We start from the raw sequence: 20,676 nt of genomic DNA, 5'->3' as shown, positions 1-20,676 counted from the left end.
TAAATTGGAACAGGACCGTTTCAGGGCATAATGTAATTCTCTCAGATTATCTTGGGGATCCGCTTTGAGCTCTTAATGCCTAGACACCTATGAACGCTTACGGCTGCTTTTGTGTTCACGCAGCCCGTGTAAAGGACCGAGCACCATGCCCCTCATCTACGGCTGTAGGAGATGCTGTTCCATAGGTAATAGACTCCATCTACAACGCTGTCCTAATGTAGGTGCAGCCTACACAAGGCACGGGTGACAGAGGACTAGGAGAAGAGCAGCACTACTTTGAGTAGATAGAATCCTCTGTCTTGTGGATCTAAGGGATTCTTCGTCCTGTAGCTTGAAATGTAGCAAGATCAGCTTAGGCGGTTCAAAGAATTTTTCTTTCTTTTCGTAAAGGTCAGCCAAATATATTTTGAATATGTTCAGAGCCCTGAACTAGTTTTTTGTTTTTTTTTTTTTTTTTTGGCAATGAAAATATTTAGGTGAAACCTGAAAATGAAATTAGATGGTATGCCGGAAGCCAGAAACCCAGAAGTTACACGTGAACGTGGACCGATAATATTCTGTCTTAGAATAGGTTGTTTATCTCAGTGAGCACCAGAAAAAGGAAAACCATGGGCTCAAAACTAGAAGCTGCTGATTGGGGGGTCACAATACTCACGCTATTTTAAAATTGCTTTTTCTTAATTTGTTTCTTGGACGAGGAGTTTGAATATCGTGCTGAACGGTCAGGTATTTAGTTTGCTTTTGCGGTTTTTAGAACAGTGATGCAATGGCTACTAAAATACCCAAATCTAGGGAATGTGAATTGGGGTCGAACTTTCTAGACCACTGCTTTTTAATTGGTAAAAGTTATAACTGCTGAAAACTGTTGTGGGGAGAAGAATCGAAAGCATCCTTTGTCAAGATCTGTTGCTTTTGGTAATTGAATGGTTTTGTCCCCACCTTACAGTTGGGACAGTGGGAGGGCCTTGAGTACAGAACTGACCTCAGCTGATGCCAAGGCGGGGGTGGGGGGGTTGGCACTATGCTGTGAAGTGTTACCGGAGCTTTCCTGCTGAACTTTTTGGTTTTCTTTTCTTTTCTTATTTTTTAAGTTTATTTTTTATTTTGGGGGGAGGGGGGAGAGAGAGAGAGTACGGGCACACACTCGCAGGGGAGGGGCAGAGAGAGAATCCCAAACAGGCTCAGCACCATCAGCGCGGAGCCTGACGTGGGGCCCGATCCCACAAACTGCGAGATCATGACCTGAGCTGAGATCCAGGGTCGGATGCTTGACCGGCTGAGCCACCCAGTTGCCCCACCTTGTCTGTGACCTGTTTCCTCATTCACGTTTTCAACCTGGACAAGGTAGGACTCAGATTTTTGCAATTCAAATACAAATTATCCTCTCCTATATACTTTGTATAAGTAGTATTGGGAAAATTACCATAGTCAGCAAACAGTATTGATGGGAAAATTACCATAGTCAACAAATCAATACTCAACACGAAAATGTCCTTATATATAACTTTTTTCAACCATTAGACTGGATTTTTCAGTTTTATTTTGCCCTGAGAACCCCAAGGTAGGTATTTTTCTTGTACTATTATGTGTAACAAATGAAACCTACTGAATGCAAATTAAGAATTTCAAGCTGTAAAGACCACGGTTAATCTTAATGGCAGGTGGAAAAATTTTTTAACATTATAAAAATGTTAAACGGGGCGCCTGGGGGGCACAATCAGTTAAGCGTCCGACTCTTGGTTTCGGCTCAGCTCGTGATCTCCCATCAGGCTCTGTACAGATGGTGCGGGGCCTGCTTGCTTGGGATTCTCTCTCTCTCTGCCCCTCCCCCGCTTGTGTGAGTGCTCGCTCCCTCTCAAAAAGAAAATAAATTAAAAAAAAAAAAATTAAAGTCTCTTAAGCAGGAATACTGTTCATTTCCTGGAGATTTGTTGAAGGGAAGATACGAACCGTATTGGATTTTTCCCCACCTGCGACCTTTGCGGACCACAGAAACTCTTAGAAAGAGGGCTGTAAATTTCAGATCAGGTGATTTGGGAAGAGAGGCAGGAGTGAGTGAGTGCGTAGTTCACAGTGATGACCCGGAAATGCAGTTAAATAAACGAAACCGCCTCACCCCGTTTAAGACGGCTCTTGTGACATACTGAAAAAAAACCCAGAAAATAACACATGTTGGCAAGGATCCGGAGCCCTCGGAGCCCTTGGGCGCTGTCCGTGTAAGACGGTGCTGCTGCTGTGGAGAAGCAGCCGGAGGCTCGCTCAGAGTGCCAAGTGTGAAGTCCCCACGTGAGCCAGCGGCTCCGCTTCCGGGTGTAGACCCCAAAGAATTAAAAGCCGGGTCGTGAAGAGACCCTCGCACACCCAGTCACAAATAGCCGGAAGGTGGAAGCAACCGAGGTGTCCGTTGATGGCCACAACGAACGTGGGGTTGTTTCATCCAGGGGGATGTTATTCGGCCTCAGCAAGGAAGGAAATTCGGACCTGCTGCAGCCTGGATGGGCCCGGAGGGCGTTGTACGAAGTGAACTAGGCGGTCGCAAGAGGCAAATACTGTAGGATTCTGTTTATACGAGGCACCCGGAGGAGTCAAGTTCCTGGAGGCAGAAAGTCGGGTGGTGGCTGCCAGGGACAGGAAGAGAGGGGAATGAGACATATTGGCCAGCTGTGCAAGAGGAAAGGGGTTCTGGAGATTGCTGTGCAACAATGGGAACGTACTCATGTTAGGAGGGGTTTAGATGCTTTACCACAATTGGAAAACTATACATGTAATTTATGGTGTGTGCCTGTCGTGATTTGATTTAAAGTTTATTACTATTTTCTTAAATGTTTATTTATTTTTGAGAGAGAGAGAGAGAGAGAGAGAGAGAGAGAGAGAGAGAGAGAGAATGGGGGAGGGGCAGAGAGAGAGGGAGACACAGAATCCCAAGCAGGCTCCAGGCTCTGAGCTCTCAGCACAGAGTCTGACCGCAGGGCTCGAACCCATTAACTGTGAGATCATGACCTGAGCTGAAGTCAGTTGGTTAACTGAGCCACCCAGGTGCCCCATGATTTGATTTAAATAGTTTAATGAGGTCAGTGCCTAGATTGTAATCTGCTCCCCCATTCCCTATCCTCATCCCCTTATATAATTTTTTTGCTATCTTCTTATAAATACTGTGTAACTTGGGGGTGCCTGGGTGGTTCAGCCGGTTAAGCGTCCAACTTCAGCTCAGGTCGTGATCTCGCAGTTTGTGAGTTCGAGCCCTGCATCAGGCCCTCTGGCTTCAGTTCTGTGTCTCCCTCTCTCTGCCCCTCCCCGTTTGCAGTCTCTCTCCTCTCTCTCTCTCTCTCTCCCCCTCTCTCTCAAAAAAATAAACATTTAAAAAATTTTTAAAAATACTATATAGCTTGTTTTCTTCGTTGTCTCTTTTCCCTCTAGAGTGTAAGCTCCATGAGGGCACAGACTTCTGTTTTGTTCTATAGCTCTGGTGCCAGAAAGGGTGCGTTGGCACATAGTGGGTATCAGCAGATATCTGTGGAGTGATAGAATATTGTAAAGTCAAGTCACTTGAATGACAGTTGCATTTGGGATATTTAATCTTAATGTCTTTTTGAGATTTAACATAAAGCATACAACTCTAGAGTAGATCACTCAATAAATACTTATGCGTCTGTATGCCTGTGGTCAATGCCCAAAGGAAAACGCAGACTATTCCCACCTTAGAAGATCCCTTATGCCCCTCTCCAGGCAGCGCCCTTCTTGCCGGATGTAGTCACTGTTTTAGCTTCTATCACCCCTGCATTTATTTGCCTTCACACTTCAATTAAATGGCATTTTACGGATATACTCTTTTGTCTGCCTTCTTTCAGCCAGCGTGATGTCTGGGAGATCCAGCCATGTTGAGTGTTTTCCTGGGTGGCAGATCGCTGTTGGTTTATCTGCCCCTTGCTGATCAACATCTGAGTTTTTTTCTGTTACGAAAAAGATTCCCGTATATATTTTCGGTGGACATAACTTGGGTGAAATACATAGGGGTAGAATTAACTCCTAGGATAGACCTATCCTTTAGAAACCGCCCAGTGGTTTTCCCGGGTGGTAGAAACGATTTACATTCTCACAGCCCTTGGGCCCCATTCTGGTGAACACGACGAGTGCTTCTCTTTGGAAGCCATGCTTGTGGGTGTCTGTCTAGTGCATCCTCTGTGGTTTTCACTTGCATTCCTCTAACGAGTAAGGTTGAGCGTCTACTCACGTGCTTATTGGCCACTGGAATACTCTCTGCGAAATACCTGTTCCAGCCTTTTGTTCATTCATCTTGTCTGTACATCTTGTTCTGTGTGCAGCCTTTATTTTGGGCACAAGTCTAGTGTCAGATACACGCATTGCAAATATCCTTTTCCAGCCCGCGTCTTTCCTAAAATCCCGTAATGAATCGAAGTCCTTAAGTCTGGTAAAATCAAATTGATCAAGGTTACTTCAAAGATTACGTTCTGTTTAAAAAAAAAAAATGTTGCCTGTCTTGGAATAATTTTAAAACCCTTAATGCAGTTAGCACAATAGAATGAACTCATATTAGACACTCATTTGAAAGGGACAAAGAATTAAGTTTAAGCAAGTTCAGAACCCAAACCTCTTTAAGGATAAGACCAAGACACGAGGCCTCTTTTTAGGTGACGTTTTGCATACACTTTTTAAAAACTGAACTTTGTTTTGTTCAACGTTAAGAGAATCTGGTCTGACGGCCACAGTAGGGGGACAGTGACTTGGGAGCGAGGAGATTGTTTAACTTGGACTCGGAACCTTTGTCTTCTCTCTCCTTCACAAATCGTGGGCCTAACGCTTTCTGTTTGCCCCTCACCTTTCCTTCATGGACTCTGTTATAAACTTTTATTCTACTGTTTTTCTAATGTTTTTTTTTTCCCTTGTTGTTTTCTAATGTGCTAACCCAATAGGAGAGCCCAACAAGACGTTGGAACGTAGCATCTGCTGTACAAAATTAATGGCTGGTAAAACCTGAGGTTGCTGTACTTTGGGGTTCTGTTGAAATTGTTCCCCAACTTTCCCTGCTGCTAGGATTCTTCCTTAAAATAGGGTCGTGAAGGGACTCCACCTTGCGGTTCTGCCAGTGCCCTTTCTGGAGCCCGTATTTCTGCTTGGAGTGTCTTTTCAAGTGAGTTACCTGGTACGTGGTTTTGGAGGAGTGGCTGGGGAAAGCTTTCTATTTTCCTAGGTAATATTTACTTTAACCTTTTTACGCTCGGGTCTCTGCACAGATAACCATTCTCAGAAACAAGTGCCCGTTTGTGAACACTTTCTTTTTGCTTTTGCTTTGTAGGCTTTTTCCCTATGTTCACACCGTCCGATATGGGTGTTACAAATTTTGTTGTGGTTGATTTGCCGTTTCACTGGTTTTTTGTTCCCTTCTCTATTTCTCTACTTTGTGTTTAATTGGCTGTTTCTAGTTTCTGAGGACCAGAGTGTAGCTCATTCATTCGAGACTTCTTTTCCTTTTCAGCGTAACCATTTAAGGCTTCCATTGCCTCTAAGCCGCGGCACTCTATGTATCCAACATCTGTCTTGTTTTTCTCATTTAACAGTCTCTCCTTCTACCATCACTGCCACCGCCCGGCTTCAGACCCTCTTTCCGTGCTCAGGATTCCTTAATCTCTGGTCTGGATTGGACTTCAACCTCTGTGTACGAATGCCTGAATGTATACCAAAGATTTCCCCCTGAAGGCTTTACGGCAACTACAAATTGACCCGTCTACACAGCAAAAGCCCAACAACAAATTTCCTCTTCTTTCTCCGTCATGCTTTTCTCCCTTTGCATCCTTTTCACCCATGCAGACACGCAGACTCATTCTTTCCACAGTGGTTGATGGTGTCCCTTTGACCGCTCCTGCCTCAACCCGGTCCTTCCTGGCCCCGCTTTTCCTCTTTCAGATGTTCCTTCCGATGTGTCCAGTGACTTAGTGGTGTTCCAGGATTCTCTGCTGATTTCAGTTCTGCCGCTGCCTCCTTCAGGCCACCGTCTCTTGCATGGTGGGTCTCCACGGCGATTTAACCTGTCCCTTACCTTCCCCGTGCTCCCCAGGATTCAATCTTCTCCGTCTCCGACCCGAGCGGGGTGGCCTCGCTCAACGCCGGCAAGCCTGATCACACCTTTCACTCCTCGTCTTCGGTTATTTCCTCACCTCTCAGAGGGCTTATGGTGTCCAGCTTACGTCACATGGATTTCGAGGCCCTTCAGATTTGGGTTTCTACTTCCTCCTCCTTCCACGCGTGGCACGTACCTGCGTCGTGGCCACGTGGATCTTCTTGAAGCCTCCAGAACAGGATGTTGCATATTGGTTACTGCCTTGGAGAGATCACGTATGTTGTTGCCCTTACCCAGAATGTCTTATTGCACCCTCTCTGTTCGTCGTCTTTAAACGTGGGCCTGTTTACCCCTCTGAGACCTCTCGTATTGCCCTCCTTTGCCTTGGTTAGGAGGCCACCTGACACGCTCCCGTGGACCGTGGCACCTGAGCCCCTTGTACACTTGATGCTGTCTTTGGACATCGCTTGTGTACAGGTCTCCTTTGACCCTGAGCTGGGGGATCCAGGAAGGGCGGTGTCCGTCTCCTTCATCTTTGTCCTAAGTGCCCCGCATTGCTCTGAGCACAAGCGGTCACTAGTTACGTTGGCGGGACCGAGGTTTGCTGACTTTAGTCAAGGATTTAAAAATCTTCTGCCGCCTAAAATACACATCTTCACGTATTGATGGAACTCTCACTCTGCTCCTTAAATAAGACCGTATGAGAGAAAGACAATTGAAATTCTAAAATGGGCCACGCAAAGGTTATAGAGGAGGACTCTGCTCGGCGAGGAAGGCTCACGTAAAACATGGGTGGGGGTGGGGAGGGGGGGAGCACGAGCGCGGCTGGGGGACTTAGTGGAAGCCCAAGTGGATGTGATGGGCCAAGACTGTGGGATGGTCTGGAGCGGTACGCTCCCTGGAGAACCGTCTGTGGCCTTTCAGGTCGGCAGTGACGAGGAGCTTGGGTTCTGATTTCCTCCCCAGCTCCAGCAGCTATGGTGACCTTGAACAAGTTAACCAACTTATAAGATTCCCGTGCGTAAAATGAATTTCACGCCTACCTCCTGGAGTTGCTATCGATGAGCAACGTGTGCTCCAGATGTCAGTGTGGGTATGACTCCCACTTTGGTTTCTCCTCTGTTCTGGCCGGCCTGCCTCCTCTTTCTTTTTCCGCCCTCGTCCGCGTGTCCACGCCTCCCCTCCTCCTGGCCACTCGCAGAGAGACGGGCTTGGCAGTTTCTAAAGGCCTCCTTCATCACTCACGGTGCTCACAACCCAAGGCGATACATTTTTGTATACCTCCCTTACCTTTCACCGACATAATCCCAAGACAAATGAGGGAAGCAGTTGTTGTGACTATTTTCGGGCGTCTCAGACCACTGCCCTGCCTCCTGGCCCCAAACTAGAGCTTTATTTTCTTTTTTAAAATTTTTTTTTTCCAACGTTTTTTATTTATTTTTGGGACAGAGAGAGACAGAGCATGAACGGGGGAGGGGCAGAGAGAGAGGGAGACACAGAATCGGAAGCAGGCTCCAGGCTCTGAGCCGTCAGCCCAGAGCCCGACACGGGGCTCGAACTCACAGACCGCGAGATCGTGACCTGGCTGAAGTCGGACGCTTAACCGACTGCGCCACCCAGGCGCCCTGAGCTTTATTTTCATTCAGTTCAAAATATTTCCTGCGTTGTCTTCCAGTCTCTTCTTTTACCTACGGTTTAGAAGTGTGTTTAATTTTCAAACGCTTAGGTGTTTTTCAAAGAGCTTTCCACTGTTTCTGCTCATGGTCAGGACATATTTGTATCATTTCAGCCCTTTTAAATGTGTTGAGACTTGTGTAGATGGCAGTTCACCTTGTCGAATGGCCTGTGCGTATTTCTCCTTTGCTGGGTAGAACATTCTCTAAGTGTTGTCAGATTGCTTTATAGTGTTGTTCGTATCCTGTATTTCACTATTGATTTTCTTTCTTTGTTGTATCAGCTACTGAGAAGTATTGTAGCCTCCAATATAGTTGTGATATTGTCTATTTCTGCTTGCAGGTCTAAGGGTTTTGCTTCATAGATCTGTTATTAGATGCATAAATGTTTAGGACTAAGTCCTCTTGGTCAATTGATGTTTTTATGATTATGAAAGGTGCCTTTTTTTATTTATTATTTTTATTATTTTTATTTTTTTAATGTTTATTTATTTTTGAGAGAGAGAGAGAGAGAGAGCGAGCGCCAGGGAGGGGCAGAGAGAGAGGAAGACACAGAATCCGAACCAGGCTCCAGGCTCCGAGCTGTCAGCACAGAGCCCGATGCAGGACTTGAACTCACGAACCGTGAGATCATGACGTGAGCCAAAGTTGGGTGCTTAACTGAATGGGCCACCTGGGCACCCCAACAGGTGCCTTTTTAAAAATGTGTATTTATTTTTGAGAGAGAGAGACAGAGACAGAGACAGAGTGTGAGTGAGGGGGGTGCAGAGGGAGAGGGAGACACAGAATCCCAAGCAGGCTCCAGGCTCAGAGCAGTCAGCACAGAACCCAATGCCAGGCTCAAACCCATGAAGAATGAGATCATGAAGTCAGACGCTTAACCGACTGAGCCACCCAGGTGCCCTGAAAGGTACCTTTTACCCTGATAATACTCTAGTTCTAAAAATCTATTTTTACTGATACTGTGACACTTACTAGAGGTTTCTTTCGGTGGTCTGCTTCATATCATTTTCCATTTCCATTGAACCTATCTGTGTTCTCTATTTAAAGTGGATTTCTTGCAGATTGAATAAAAAAGATCCAACTAGAGGCGATCTGACAATTGAATAAATTGAAGTATGTGGCCCACTTACAATGAATGTAGTTATCACTGTGGTTACATTTAGGTCGGTCATCTTCTTGCTTTCTACTTCTCTAGCCTCTTCTTTGCTCTTTACTTTCCTCTCCTATTGCTTTTTAAAAAAGTGTTAACTGTGCATTTTATGTATTCTGTTTTATCTCCACTCTGGATTTATTAGCTGTAGTTCTTTGTTTGATATTTTTAGGGGTTGTTTCAGGATTTCCTATGCGCATCTTTTCACTCGTTGCTTTCTATAAAATAACAATGTAGTGTCTTACGTCTAGTACAAGAACCTTATTACACAGTATGTTTTTATTCACTCCCCTTCTGTCTGTTGCACTGTCCATTTAGTTCTAAGTATAATTCCCACAGTACACTTGTATGCTACCGAATAATTTTTAAAAGATTTTAAAGGAAGTATCTCACTTGCCTGTATATTTCCAGCTTTAGGCCTTCCTTGTTTTTGTGTGGGATTGTTTTCTATCTAATAGTCTTCTACTTTAGCCTACAGAACTTCCTTGAACTTGCAGTACATAAATTCTGCCAGCTTTGGCCTCTATGAAAAAAACCTTTTTCACCTTCACTGTTGAAAGATGTTATTGATAGGGAATCCAAAATTAACATTTAAAAAAACCCCTCAAAGGCGTTCTGTGTTCTTTGGACTTTCATCATTTCTAATGAAGAGTCTGAGAAAGTTCTTATCTTTCTTCTCCAATATGCACTATGTCTTTTCCAGGCTGACATATTTTTTGTTAGTCCTGGTTTTGCCATTTGCCTATGTTATGCCTTGATATGTTTTTGTTTGACCTGCTTGGGGTTCATTGAACTTCTGGACATTTTGGGTTTATCGTTTTCATTAATCTGAAATATTTTTCCTTTCCCTCCTTGCACCACCCCCATTTTTGTGCCTGGAACTCCAGCTATATATACTGTAGATCCCTGATGTTGCCTCACAGGTCACTGAAGCTCTGTTGATATGTGTTTCTCGGTGCTTTGGTTTGGATAGACCCTCAAATTCATGAATTCTTTGCACTGCAGTGCCTGATTGGATTTTAACTCCACCCGGCATCATTTTCATTTCAGATATTCTGGTATTCATCTCTAGAAGTTCTATTTGTTATATCTCATTTCTTATTGTACCTCCCCCCCTCCCCCCTTAAATCCTTGAACATATTGCATCTACTTATAGCAGTAAGTTTTTAACACCTTTGTGTAGTAATTCTACATTGTTCTCACTTATGGGTCTGTTTCCGTTACTGAGTTATTTTCTGAGTATGGATCCTTTGTTCCATACAGGTTTTCTGTTTCTTTCATGTCTGGTGATTTTTGACCGAATATGATACATTGTGAACTGAGAGCTAGATTTTAATTCCTGTCAGGAGTTTTGGACTTTGCTCTGCTTAGTTACTTGGAGATTGATTTGATCCTATTTGGGTAGTTTTGAAGCTATTATGCAGGGGGTCTAGAGTAGCTTTTCTTATAGTTCTCTTCTAGTCTCACAGCTAAGACATGATTCCCAGTGTAGGCAGTGAGGCCTCTCTACTTTGGTTCATGGCACCTCTGACAATTTCCTGGCTTTGTGTGAACTCTGGAAATTTCCCCTCTGACAGTTCCTGGGCAATTATTCTTTCCCTGGCCTTGATGAGTTTTGCCATATGTATGTGCAGGTTGGAAATTAGCCAAAGGTTCAAGGTGACCCTTTTGCAAATTTCTGGAGCTTCTGTTTTGCATAGCTCCCCGCTTCTACAGCCCTGTAAATTTCCTTCTCTGCCCTGTAAATTCTCAGCATTTTGGCCTCCTCACACTGCGATCTTTGTCTCCTCAATTTAGTGAGGTTGTGAGGTTTTCGTTTGGGTTCTCTGCTCACTGCACTTTGGTCCAGAATTTGTTTTCAGGTAGAAAGATATCATAGGGTTCACCTTGTTTCTCTTCTCTCCAGGATTACTTACACAGCCTGTCACTTGATATCAGAAAATAATTTTTTTTCCTATATTTTCTCCAGTTTTCTGATCGTTTAGTGGGAGGGTGCTAGTCTGGACCTCCTTTTACCCCCCGTGGTCAAAAATAGAAATCCCAATTGGTCTATTTTAAACTTTCAATTTGTGAGATACGGTAATCTCAATTTGTATTTGGGAATTGATGTGTCCTTTTTGTCTTCCAAATTAGCTCAGACTTGTGGGCTTACCATGGTACAGTTTGAGGGAGCCGACTGCTTGGACGCCCTCTAACTTGAGTTGTTCTTAGGGCAGTGGGAAGTCACATCACACCAAAAACAGAGACCTCATGCTGCGTTCAGTTTTCAAAATCTCAATGTAGCGTTTATACAAGACAGAGGATAGCCGTTACCCTTTTAAACAAATACATCTTCATGAATGTAAGAGGTCCATGAGTTTGCCTTGGAGAACTTAGCGGAAGCTCTCGGCCTAGCATAAGCGGTAGTCACACAAGTGACTATTGTGACACGAGGTATGGACACTTACCGCTGGCACCTTCCCTGTTGGGGGCAGTAAGAGGATGTTGCTTCTGTTCTTTGTGTGCCATGGGGCATCATCTTGATTTTTTTTTTTCCCCCACTGGATTCTATTCAGGTGCTTTTCTTTCCTTATAATCTTATGACTGGTTTTTATGTCCACTTGGCTGTGACATTTTTGTATAAATCAACCATCAATATAATACGCTTGAAAAGGAGGCTCTTAAAGATTGATATGCTATTTGTTTTAAGTACGTAATAATAATTCACTGGCTATAAATGCATGTAGAGGCACAGATGTCTTTAAGATCTACTACTGTATTTTGTTTTAAACATTTTATATTTTTAGGAAGATACCAAATATTTAAAATGGCAAACTTTTCTTTAGTTTCATCAGGAGATATTAAATGAAGTGTTTAAAGTTGCTTAAAAATGCAGTTTTGAGAAATTAACAGTTTTGAAAAACATTTACCAAAACATAACAGGAAATTTGGGGATTGAATACATTTGGGCAAAACATCAGGACCCCTAGGAAAGTGTTATACAGACTTTTCTTAATGAGTCAAAATAGTGATTGTGAACATTAGTGATTATTTGGTATTTATTTAGTCTTCCTTGCGTTTATGGCTGGGGTTTTCGGGCTATGCTCACTGTCTAACCTATGGCCTCAGGGTTGCTGTGCTTGGTACATGTGTGGGGCCTGTCTAGTTCTGTGCCCTTCCTTGCTGTGCCCTTCCTTGCCCTGACTGACCAGTGTGACTGACTGTAACGATTTTTTTCCCTCTGATTGTCTCTAATCTGAGATAAGGGAATGTCTAGTTTGTTAATCTTACTAGAAACAAGGATAACCAAAATGTGTGCTTACCTTTAAGGCAGGACTAAGGTTCTTTTATGAGAAAACTGTTTTGATTTTGGTGAAAAACTCTAACATCAACTTGGGTTTCTCTATAAGGCATTTTGGTCCCTACATCACAGCTGGAGGGGTGTTTGCCAACAGGCTAAGTTATATGGCTAGGAAAGGGCTAGTGCTCAGCTTTCGGATGCAGTGATTTTGGGTACAGATCTGTCGTCCCTGTTAAATATTCCTTAAGCTGATATTGAAATTACTTTTCCTCTTTGAGATACAAGTTGAGTCTGAGGGGTGGGGAGGGCTGTGGGATATGTTGACAGGTAAGAAAATAATGGAATCACAACTGCTAAGCCAGTGCTGTAAAATAGAAATTTAACTGAGCATATTTGTACTTTAACAGTATATTTCATTTAATTCCGAATATCCCAAATGTTATTTCAGCATGTAGTCAATATACAAAATTGACACCATTTACTTCCTTTTTTAAATACAAAATAATAAAAGTCTGCTGTGTATTTTCCACTTATAGCATATTTTGATTCTGACTAGCCATATTTCAAGCACTCAGTGGTCACATGTGGCTACCATATGGGACAGCACAGCGTTAGTCTCTGGTTGTTATCTGATCAACGTTCTTATGATTCAGAATTTATACGTGCACACACAAATCGGGATCTGAGGAAAGTGTTCAGAAGTGCCATTTTAATGCACTTTGGATAGCCATAATGAAATAGTCTTTGGTTTTTTGGTTATTCATAATTATCAGTACTCTAGTTGGGGTGTTTATACCTGTTGCGAGAATTAACAAGATCTTTGTGATGCGGTGCCTCTCGATAAAAACTTGAGGGCAACGTTAAATGTAGTAAACATTTTCAACATAAACTGTGAACAGCACAGTAGGTAGAGAAGAGTTTATCAAGTTAGTTAATGTGCAAGTGATTTTTTTTTTTTTTTTTTGGTCAAGGAAAATGGGGGATTTAACCAGAATTCTAAGGTATGGGAGTAATGTGGTTAGAAGGGAATGGCGGACATGTGGAAGGTCCTTGCGATCCAAGACGCAAAATCGACATTCTAAGTGGACCAGCTTAGAAGAATTCCTGGTTGGAATATAAAATAAGAAAATACAGAGGAGTCCTTGGGAATGATAACTCTTGACAAAAAGGGGGTTACAGGAGCTGATGTTTAGATATTTAGCAAGTGCTCTCATAGGATTGTGATGTTTTTGTTTGACTACAGCCACATCACTTAATAGAATCTTTAAATTAAACACTTTATAAGAACAAAGTTATCTTTGGTACCTATATCCGGCACCTCTAAGGAGAGCGTATCAGTGTTTGGGGTCGGGAAGATGGAGAGATTTGTTCTTGGATTTCGTCAAGCTGGAGGTGGATTTGGGACTTTGGATTAGACTTGAGTTAACACCTGGCGTGGCTGCTGCGACGGCGACTGTTGCATTAACAATGTCAATGTTGGGTGTGCGGACTTTCCCTAGAGTCGGTAGCTTTGTGTTGATCCTAAGGCTGAGTTTCTTACCTATGGGAGCAGCCACTTGGCAGATGTGTGTTCGCACAGCAGCGGGGATGGTGACCACACTGATTCGGGCACACGGATTATATGGAGTGAGGCTCTCGTGACGATAAGTCCTTGTATGTTTCATGTAGTTACACTGTATATCCCCTTCAAGGAATTCTTTTTTTGGGGGAATTGCTGTTAGTAAGTTTTATCTTCCTATAAAGCAGACTCTGTTGCTTATTATTATTATTAAAAAATTTTTTTAATGTTTATTTTTATTTTTGAGAGAGGGAGACAGAGCACAAGTGGGGGAAGGGCAGAGAGAGGGAGACACAGAATCGGAAGCAGGCTCCAGGCTCTGAGCTGTCGGCACAGAGCCCGACACGGGGCTCGAACTCACCGACTGTGAGATCATGACCCGAGCCGAAGTTGGACGCTTAACTGACTGAGCCACCTCAGTCGCTTATTAGATCATTAGCTTTGCCTTGTGAATGTTTGCTCAATGTTTTTTCAAATGTCTGATTTTAAGTTGTTCTCAAGGTGAGCATAAAATTGAAAACGGAAAGTAAACAGGTCTCATTTTGAAAGTTACTTAGGCCCAACTAAGATGCTGATGGGCACTGTTCTAGCACATTTATTTTCAGAAATTATATTTTTAAAATCTCTTAGGGTAAGTTGTTCAACCTGGCTGGCCAAGTAACTTGAAACATGTGCAGCTTTGTCGCAATGTGGCTGCGTTTTCAAACCCTATTTTCTCATTCAGCATATTGTGTCATGTTGCCAGAACTTTGTGTTTTCCTATATTCTTAGGTTTGGGCCACATTTAGACACAGGTATTTGTTTTATGGTCCTCATGACTCTGATGGGTAATGCATGGTCTTCTGCATGTTCCAGAAATGCAGATGCGTGCCAAGGCACCACTCAGAGGACCAGACCTTCCCTGGTCGCCTTGTGGGACTCAAACACACTTTCGCGGCGTCATTGTGTTTACATTAAATGTACATGTTCGCTCAGGCCAATAACGTTCTGTAAGTTCTTGGATGACTTTTTAGTATTACAGAACATCTTTGCAAAACAATATTGTCTAAATTCAAAGCCTGATCATGGAAGCAGACAGACCTAGCTCCGCACTTTGGATGTTATTCCCTTTGAGTTAAGTGAACTCCATCAGGTAGTTCGAAGTTTCTCAATTGTCTCATCTGTCAAAGGGTGTTGATGACCCTCACAGGGTGGTTGTGAATTAAATGTGAGTCTGTGTGGAAAGCATCTGGCAGCTGGGATGGGGGGGAGGTCTTAGGAAGTGGAAGTTTAATTATTAGCATACAGTCACTAATGTCTTTGGTTTTATAGTATCCTCCTTATTTTATTATAGAACTTTGTAGTTTACTCACCTTTTTCAAACCCAAGGTCTCAGTTTTAGCATTATAAAAGTATTAGGTAAAGTAGGTGTTATCTTCCTTGCTCAGATGAAGAAGTCAAGTCTCATAGAGTAAACTTTAAATTGTAGGTAAAGCGTTTGTGAAATCAGTAAAATGATGCTCAAAGCCTGGCTTACTGAAGGACAAAATGTTTACTTACGGTTACCGTGAAAAGAAGCAATGACATGTATAATGTTGACATTGCCAGGTGATGAATGAACCTTAGCAACAGAGTTGAATATTTGCTAAGACTTGTTAAAGCAGGTTGAATTCATTGAATCATTCAAACGGCAAGTACCAAACACGTGTACCAGGCACCATAGGGAGAGCAGGGAACCTGAAAATCTTAGCTCACGGAGCTTGCATTCTAGAGGGGTGGGCCGATGACCCGTGGATAAGTAGTATTTACAAGAGTTATCACCCCTCTAAAGAAAAGAAGCCTGGATAGCAAATGACCAAAGGAAAGAACTACCGTAGATGACACAGTTCCAGAAGAACTCTTTGAAGATGGGACATTTGAGCAGAGACCCAAGACGTAAGAAAGCAGAGATGTGAAATTGTCGAGGAAGGCAGTCCCGGCTTAGGATAACCCCTAGGCGGGAGAAATAGTAGGAGCTAAGGAGCTGAGGTGGGGATAAGCTGGACATCTGTGAGGGACAGAAGAAAAGACCAGTGTGTCTGGAATAGAGCCTTGTTAGTCTCTGGTGGGGAGTTTGCTCTCTACTCGAAGTGTGGTGGAAAACCGTTCCACCAGATCTCAGGTTACATTTAAAAATAGGAGTCTGGCTCCTGTGTGAAAGGTGGTAGGAGGATGGGTTGGGAAGTTACTGCAGTGTCCGGGCGAGGAGGGGTTGATGATCTGGGGAGGTAGCAGCTGAAAGAGCGAGAAGCCGTCTGACTCAGGATCTGTTCAGGTTAGGAGCAGGGGTAGAACTGATGGGATCTCCCGACCAACTGGATGTGGGATTGAAAGACAAGCCGCAGTATTTGGGAAGTAATTGCAAGGAAGGATGCAGAACTACTTCTGATTCAGGTCAGTCATCCCTGGAGGGATTCCCTGCCCTCCACAGTAGAAAGACAAGCCATCTATTCAGTTGGAGCCCATGGTAAATGCTAGAGATTCTAGGGAAATGAGATTGTCCTTGACTCCAAGGACCCCCAAAGCAGGGCTTTGTGAACATTGAAGTTACTCTCTAAGAGAAGGAGGGAGTTGAAAGCCAACAGAGGAGGAAGTTCTGGCAGAGCAAGTTTCCCGGGGGAGATGCAGTTTGAGAATGGAGAGGAATAGGCGGGATGGAGGGTGCTTTTGGCTTTTATGAATGTCTTCGCCTCTTGTCCCTGGAGTGACGAATGAAGTTACTTGTCGTCATCTTTGTCATTACCTATTTGGAATGTGTGGCTTAAAATAATCTTTTTTTACATTCATGAACTTATTTTCATTCTGTCTACAAATCGGCAGTGACGAAACTTAGAGGTGCATGTCCCATGAAATATGCAAATGGAAATTTACATAAATAATTTCTACTGCAGGAAGTTAAAAGTTGAAAAATATTTTCTACGCCCCTGAAGTTCACCGTATTAAAGTAAACCAAGCCTTCCTCCTTAGACTTCAAACTGTGTTGTCTCAGCAGAAAGTGATAAAATCTAATCAGAATAAAATAATCCAGTGTCTGTTTTTTATTCAGTGCACGAGTACTCACTGTTTTGGTTTCTGGCTGCTCATGTGTTGAGTCGGCTGCTATATTGCTTCCACTGTAGGCTGAACTCTGTAGGTCATGGTTGCCCGAAGATAGGTTTTCATGGGGAGAAAGGCATTAGCAGGAATAATAGAATTTCAGTATACACGCTGTGGTCAGGGGGGATGCTTCCAGTCACCCTCTAGTCCCCTTGGCCTCTTCTGTGTACTGTGTCTCAGTGCCTGGAAGTCCCCGGGTCCAGATCTGTCTGTCTTTTGAAAGCACAGACTAAGGCTGACCTAGCAAACCTTGATGAGGAGCTCTGTTGCAACCAAATGACCCCAGAGTTTGTTGACTCGGTCTTTATGGTGTGAGAAACGTAGGGGCGTTTCGTGTTCGTTGACGGGAACTCCAGACCTTCTCAGAAGTGGGAGGGAGTCTGTTGGGAGATGAATGTTGCCAGCGAGGAAGAGAAGCAAGCTGGGAAAGGTACGCACCGGAAGGCACGCTCGCAGGTGCATGAGCTGGGGAGGCAGGGTCCCAGCACGGGCCCTTCTGTGTCTGCCGTCTCCTGGCTTTTGCTTCCCAAGTGAAGGAAGAAGTAGGAGCTACAGGTGTCACGCCATGAGAAAAAAGACCTGAGCTTGTTCAGGAGCTGCAAGCAGTCCAAGAAGTCTCAAGTTCAAGTGATGGCCAGAGCAGTAAGAGATAGAGGCTGAACCAAGAAGGCCTGATATATTCTGGGTAATGATTTTTAGGTGAAGCCTCTCTACCTAACGAAGATTTGAGGCAATACATATCAAACCATGCCCTGAAAAGCATTTGTATTTTATTTGCATTTTTCTTAAGAAAGGTCTTTTCAAAAAATTTATTTTTTGAGAGAGAGAGAGAGAGAGAGAGAGAACGAGCATGGGAGAGGCAGAGAGAGAGGGAGAGACAGAATCCCAAGCCAACACTGTGTGATCAGCATGGACCCCAACTCAGGGCTTGATCTCAAGACCGTAGGATCATGACCTGAGCTGAAATCGAGAGTCAGATGCTTACCCGACTGAGCCACCCGGGCGCCCCTCTTAAGAAATTGTCTTCACAGAGTAAGTCCACATGACCTCATCCCTCTCTCTGCCAACCTGCGTTAGTGTGTGACGCTAACATGAGTGATGTCCGTGTGTCAGGGCTGATGGTCAAAAGTGAATTATTTCCTTATTGACTGTGCACTTCTGATATTGGTCTCGTGAAGTACTCGTTAAGGCCTTTACTGCTGGCTTATCTTTGCCCTCCAGATCCCCTGCTTTGGGTCTGTCTGGGGTATGGTATGGTCTTATTTCTTGTGCTCGATCCTTGGTTGCTTGGCAGTCTCTTTGCAAGTGTCGTGTGTGTTTCACTCTGTGGTTGGTACTTTTGTCAACTCACTGTAGAGCAGTTCAGCCATCGCCGTGGTTATTCAGATGAAACCAGAAACTATGCACGTTTCTGTAAAGGGGAAAACGCAAGCTGCAGCCAGGGTACATTAGATCCAGGGACCACGGGCGCTGAGATGGGGTTAGGAGTAGGAGAGGCTCCTTTGGGGCAATGCCTCTGAAAGATGTAGGTGGGGGTGGGATGGGGTGGGATTGAGCAAGGAAAGCCTTCTTGTAGCAATGCTCATCTGCTGCCTGTGATGGAAAAGAGAGAAGGCAGCAGAGCTGGGCTGGAAGAGCCTTGGGCTGTGACGCTGACCCATTGGAAACCTCCAGAACTGGGCTTGGCAAGTTACAGCCTGCGGGCCTGTCACCATCTTCATTAACAATGGCTTGGACTTAACTGCAGAATTTTAGGAGATACTCTGGTCTTAGTAACATTGCATTTACTGAACTTGTGGAGTGGCTGTTTCCCCCCTCCCCCATGTTATAAGTCCATTTTATCTCCTTGCATGGAGGTCCATTTCAGAGGGCGTCCCTAAATTCTGTAGAGGGTAGTCCATTGATTAGTGCTGTCTTCCTCCAACCCCCACATCATGAGCTATAGGTGTGTAGAACTGAGTCAGATTGTCAGCAGAGTAAAAGGAAGGTCTGGAAAGGGTACAGGATTCTCTGGTTGTGACCACCCTTGCTGCTAGTGCATTGACAAAGGATTTGAAGAGTAGAGAGTGCTACAGAAACTTAGTTATGGTCCAGGATTGTATGTCAGACGTCACTGAGAACTTGGGACAATTCTGGCAGGCTTTTGTAACATTCAGTCCATTTAAGTAGTGTCTTCAGTGGACTGAACTCTTGTCTGAGAGTGGTAGGCAATGCTTCTATCATTTGGGCCTCTCAGTTCCCTCATCTTCAAAGAATTATTGGTCATAAGAATATCCTACTACCTAGACAGGGTATTTCATTGTATTTGCTTTACAGTTTCATGGTCCACTGTGAAAGTCCTTTCATTCAAGGGGAAACTAATTGCTTAAGTGATCAGAAATCCATAGGTAAAGGAAGATCATCAGAAAATGACCGGCCTCTGGTCTTTCCCCTCCCTGTCATCCAGTCAACTGCCAGGCTTTGTTCATTAATTCCTTTGATCTGCTTCTAAAATTAGCTGCTGTCCTTCTGGTGCCCAAGGCTCTCTTAAAACTAGAGACCCTTCCCTGTGTGAACACCTTCCCTGATCTGTAGCTCCATTACACCATTTCTGACTCTACGTCTGTGTAATTACGTACATGTTTTCACTTCTAGGTCATCTAGCTTCTTACACCTTGTCTGTCAAAATGGTCCTTCCATTCCCTACTCTTTGCTCTGGTTTTCAGAGGCAGTGTTGTGTAGGGAAGCAAAAGTTAGGAGCTTTTGTCGTTCTTGTGTATCTGGGTGCGGAGGGGAGTAGAATACAGTCCTAAGAGGGCATCCTAGAAAGCTGCGTGAATCAAGTGGCTCACAGCGCATGTTTGCCCATGGCTTTGTCTTACTCTGGATGTCCTTCTCCATATTTACCCTTTGGAGCTCTTTACGTAGAGCTCAGTTGCTGGCTTTGTAGTGAGAGACCTCTGAAATCTCTCCAGTACGACCCCCTTACTACTACAGCTGGAAATACTAGTTTCTCTTAGACACTACACACCCATAGCATTCAAGGTCTCTTTTCCTGCTCCCACAGATGCTGAGGAAGAGTAAGATCAATAAGGCATAGTCTATACTTTTCCAATTAGAGATCTTTTCAACCAGAAAGACACACAGGGTAATTATGACCTGGAAAATGCACAGACGGGACAGTTGGGTATGGTTGTTGGAGGTTGTGTAAGACTGAGAAAAACATTCCCTGGAAGAATTCCCTGCCTGGCCATGTCCGAGGGTCCTGTAAGTAGAGGGGGGACCTCCAACCCAACCTGGGGATGTGTGGTGAGCGAAGACTTCTCAGAAGAGAGTTGTTGGGAGGCAAACACACTAAGAGGAAGAAAATGCAGGTGGAGGAAGACCTTTCACATCCTGTGCTGTAGTACTCTGCACAGATTGGTTTCCTCACCACATTGCAAGTTCTCTGAAGGCAGGGAGAGAGTTTTTGATTTTGACGTTGTGCACATCGAATGTTCTGAACTTCGGATGAATGAATGACTTCCGTCTGCCTCCATCTTTTTGCTTGGCTGCTTGACTTACTGATTTCTTCTGTATGTTCCTGCCTTCAGGGCACTTGACTCTCTAGGGACTTTGTTTTCCTGGGTTAAGCACCCAGTCCTGTAATCACCACCACCACCACCATGTTGCCTGTGAGCCTGGCATTTGGGGGGAGTTGTGTTTTTAATGTGTAGACTCTGGGGCTATACTTTCAGTTAAAGAAAAAGAAATCAACCCAAACCTAATAAGGATACAAGACCAGCAACAAATATTTGTCTATTTTTGGAAACTCCTTGAAGCCCCACCCTCAAATTATTTATA

At 44.0% G+C, this 20,676-nt stretch overlaps 1 protein-coding gene across 10 annotated transcripts in view; it reads left to right on the top strand.

Annotated features, from left to right (window-relative positions):
• The window catches only part of LOC109266145 (phospholipid-transporting ATPase IB), a 635,626-nt gene that overhangs the window by 71,208 nt on the left and 543,742 nt on the right, over nt 1–20,676 (top strand). The window contains exon 1 of one of the 10 annotated variants that reach the window (XM_053900795.1): nt 56–185. The exons of the other annotated variants lie outside the window; for them this stretch is intronic. Within the exon in view, the coding sequence (XP_053756770.1) occupies nt 146–185 (40 nt within the window). The 5' untranslated portion in view covers nt 56–145. Of the gene's footprint in view, nt 1–55; nt 186–20,676 lie in introns of those variants that run through there. 10 annotated transcript variants of the gene reach the window in all.

The sequence above is a fragment of the Panthera pardus genome, unplaced genomic scaffold (genome assembly GCF_024362965.1).
Source record: "Panthera pardus isolate Hobbes unplaced genomic scaffold, ASM2436296v1 HiC_scaffold_1, whole genome shotgun sequence".
In the NCBI taxonomy this organism is placed as follows: Eukaryota; Metazoa; Chordata; class Mammalia; order Carnivora; family Felidae; genus Panthera; species Panthera pardus.
The sequence above is the reverse complement of the archived record's forward strand: the minus strand, read 5'-3'. Positions and strand labels throughout refer to the sequence as shown.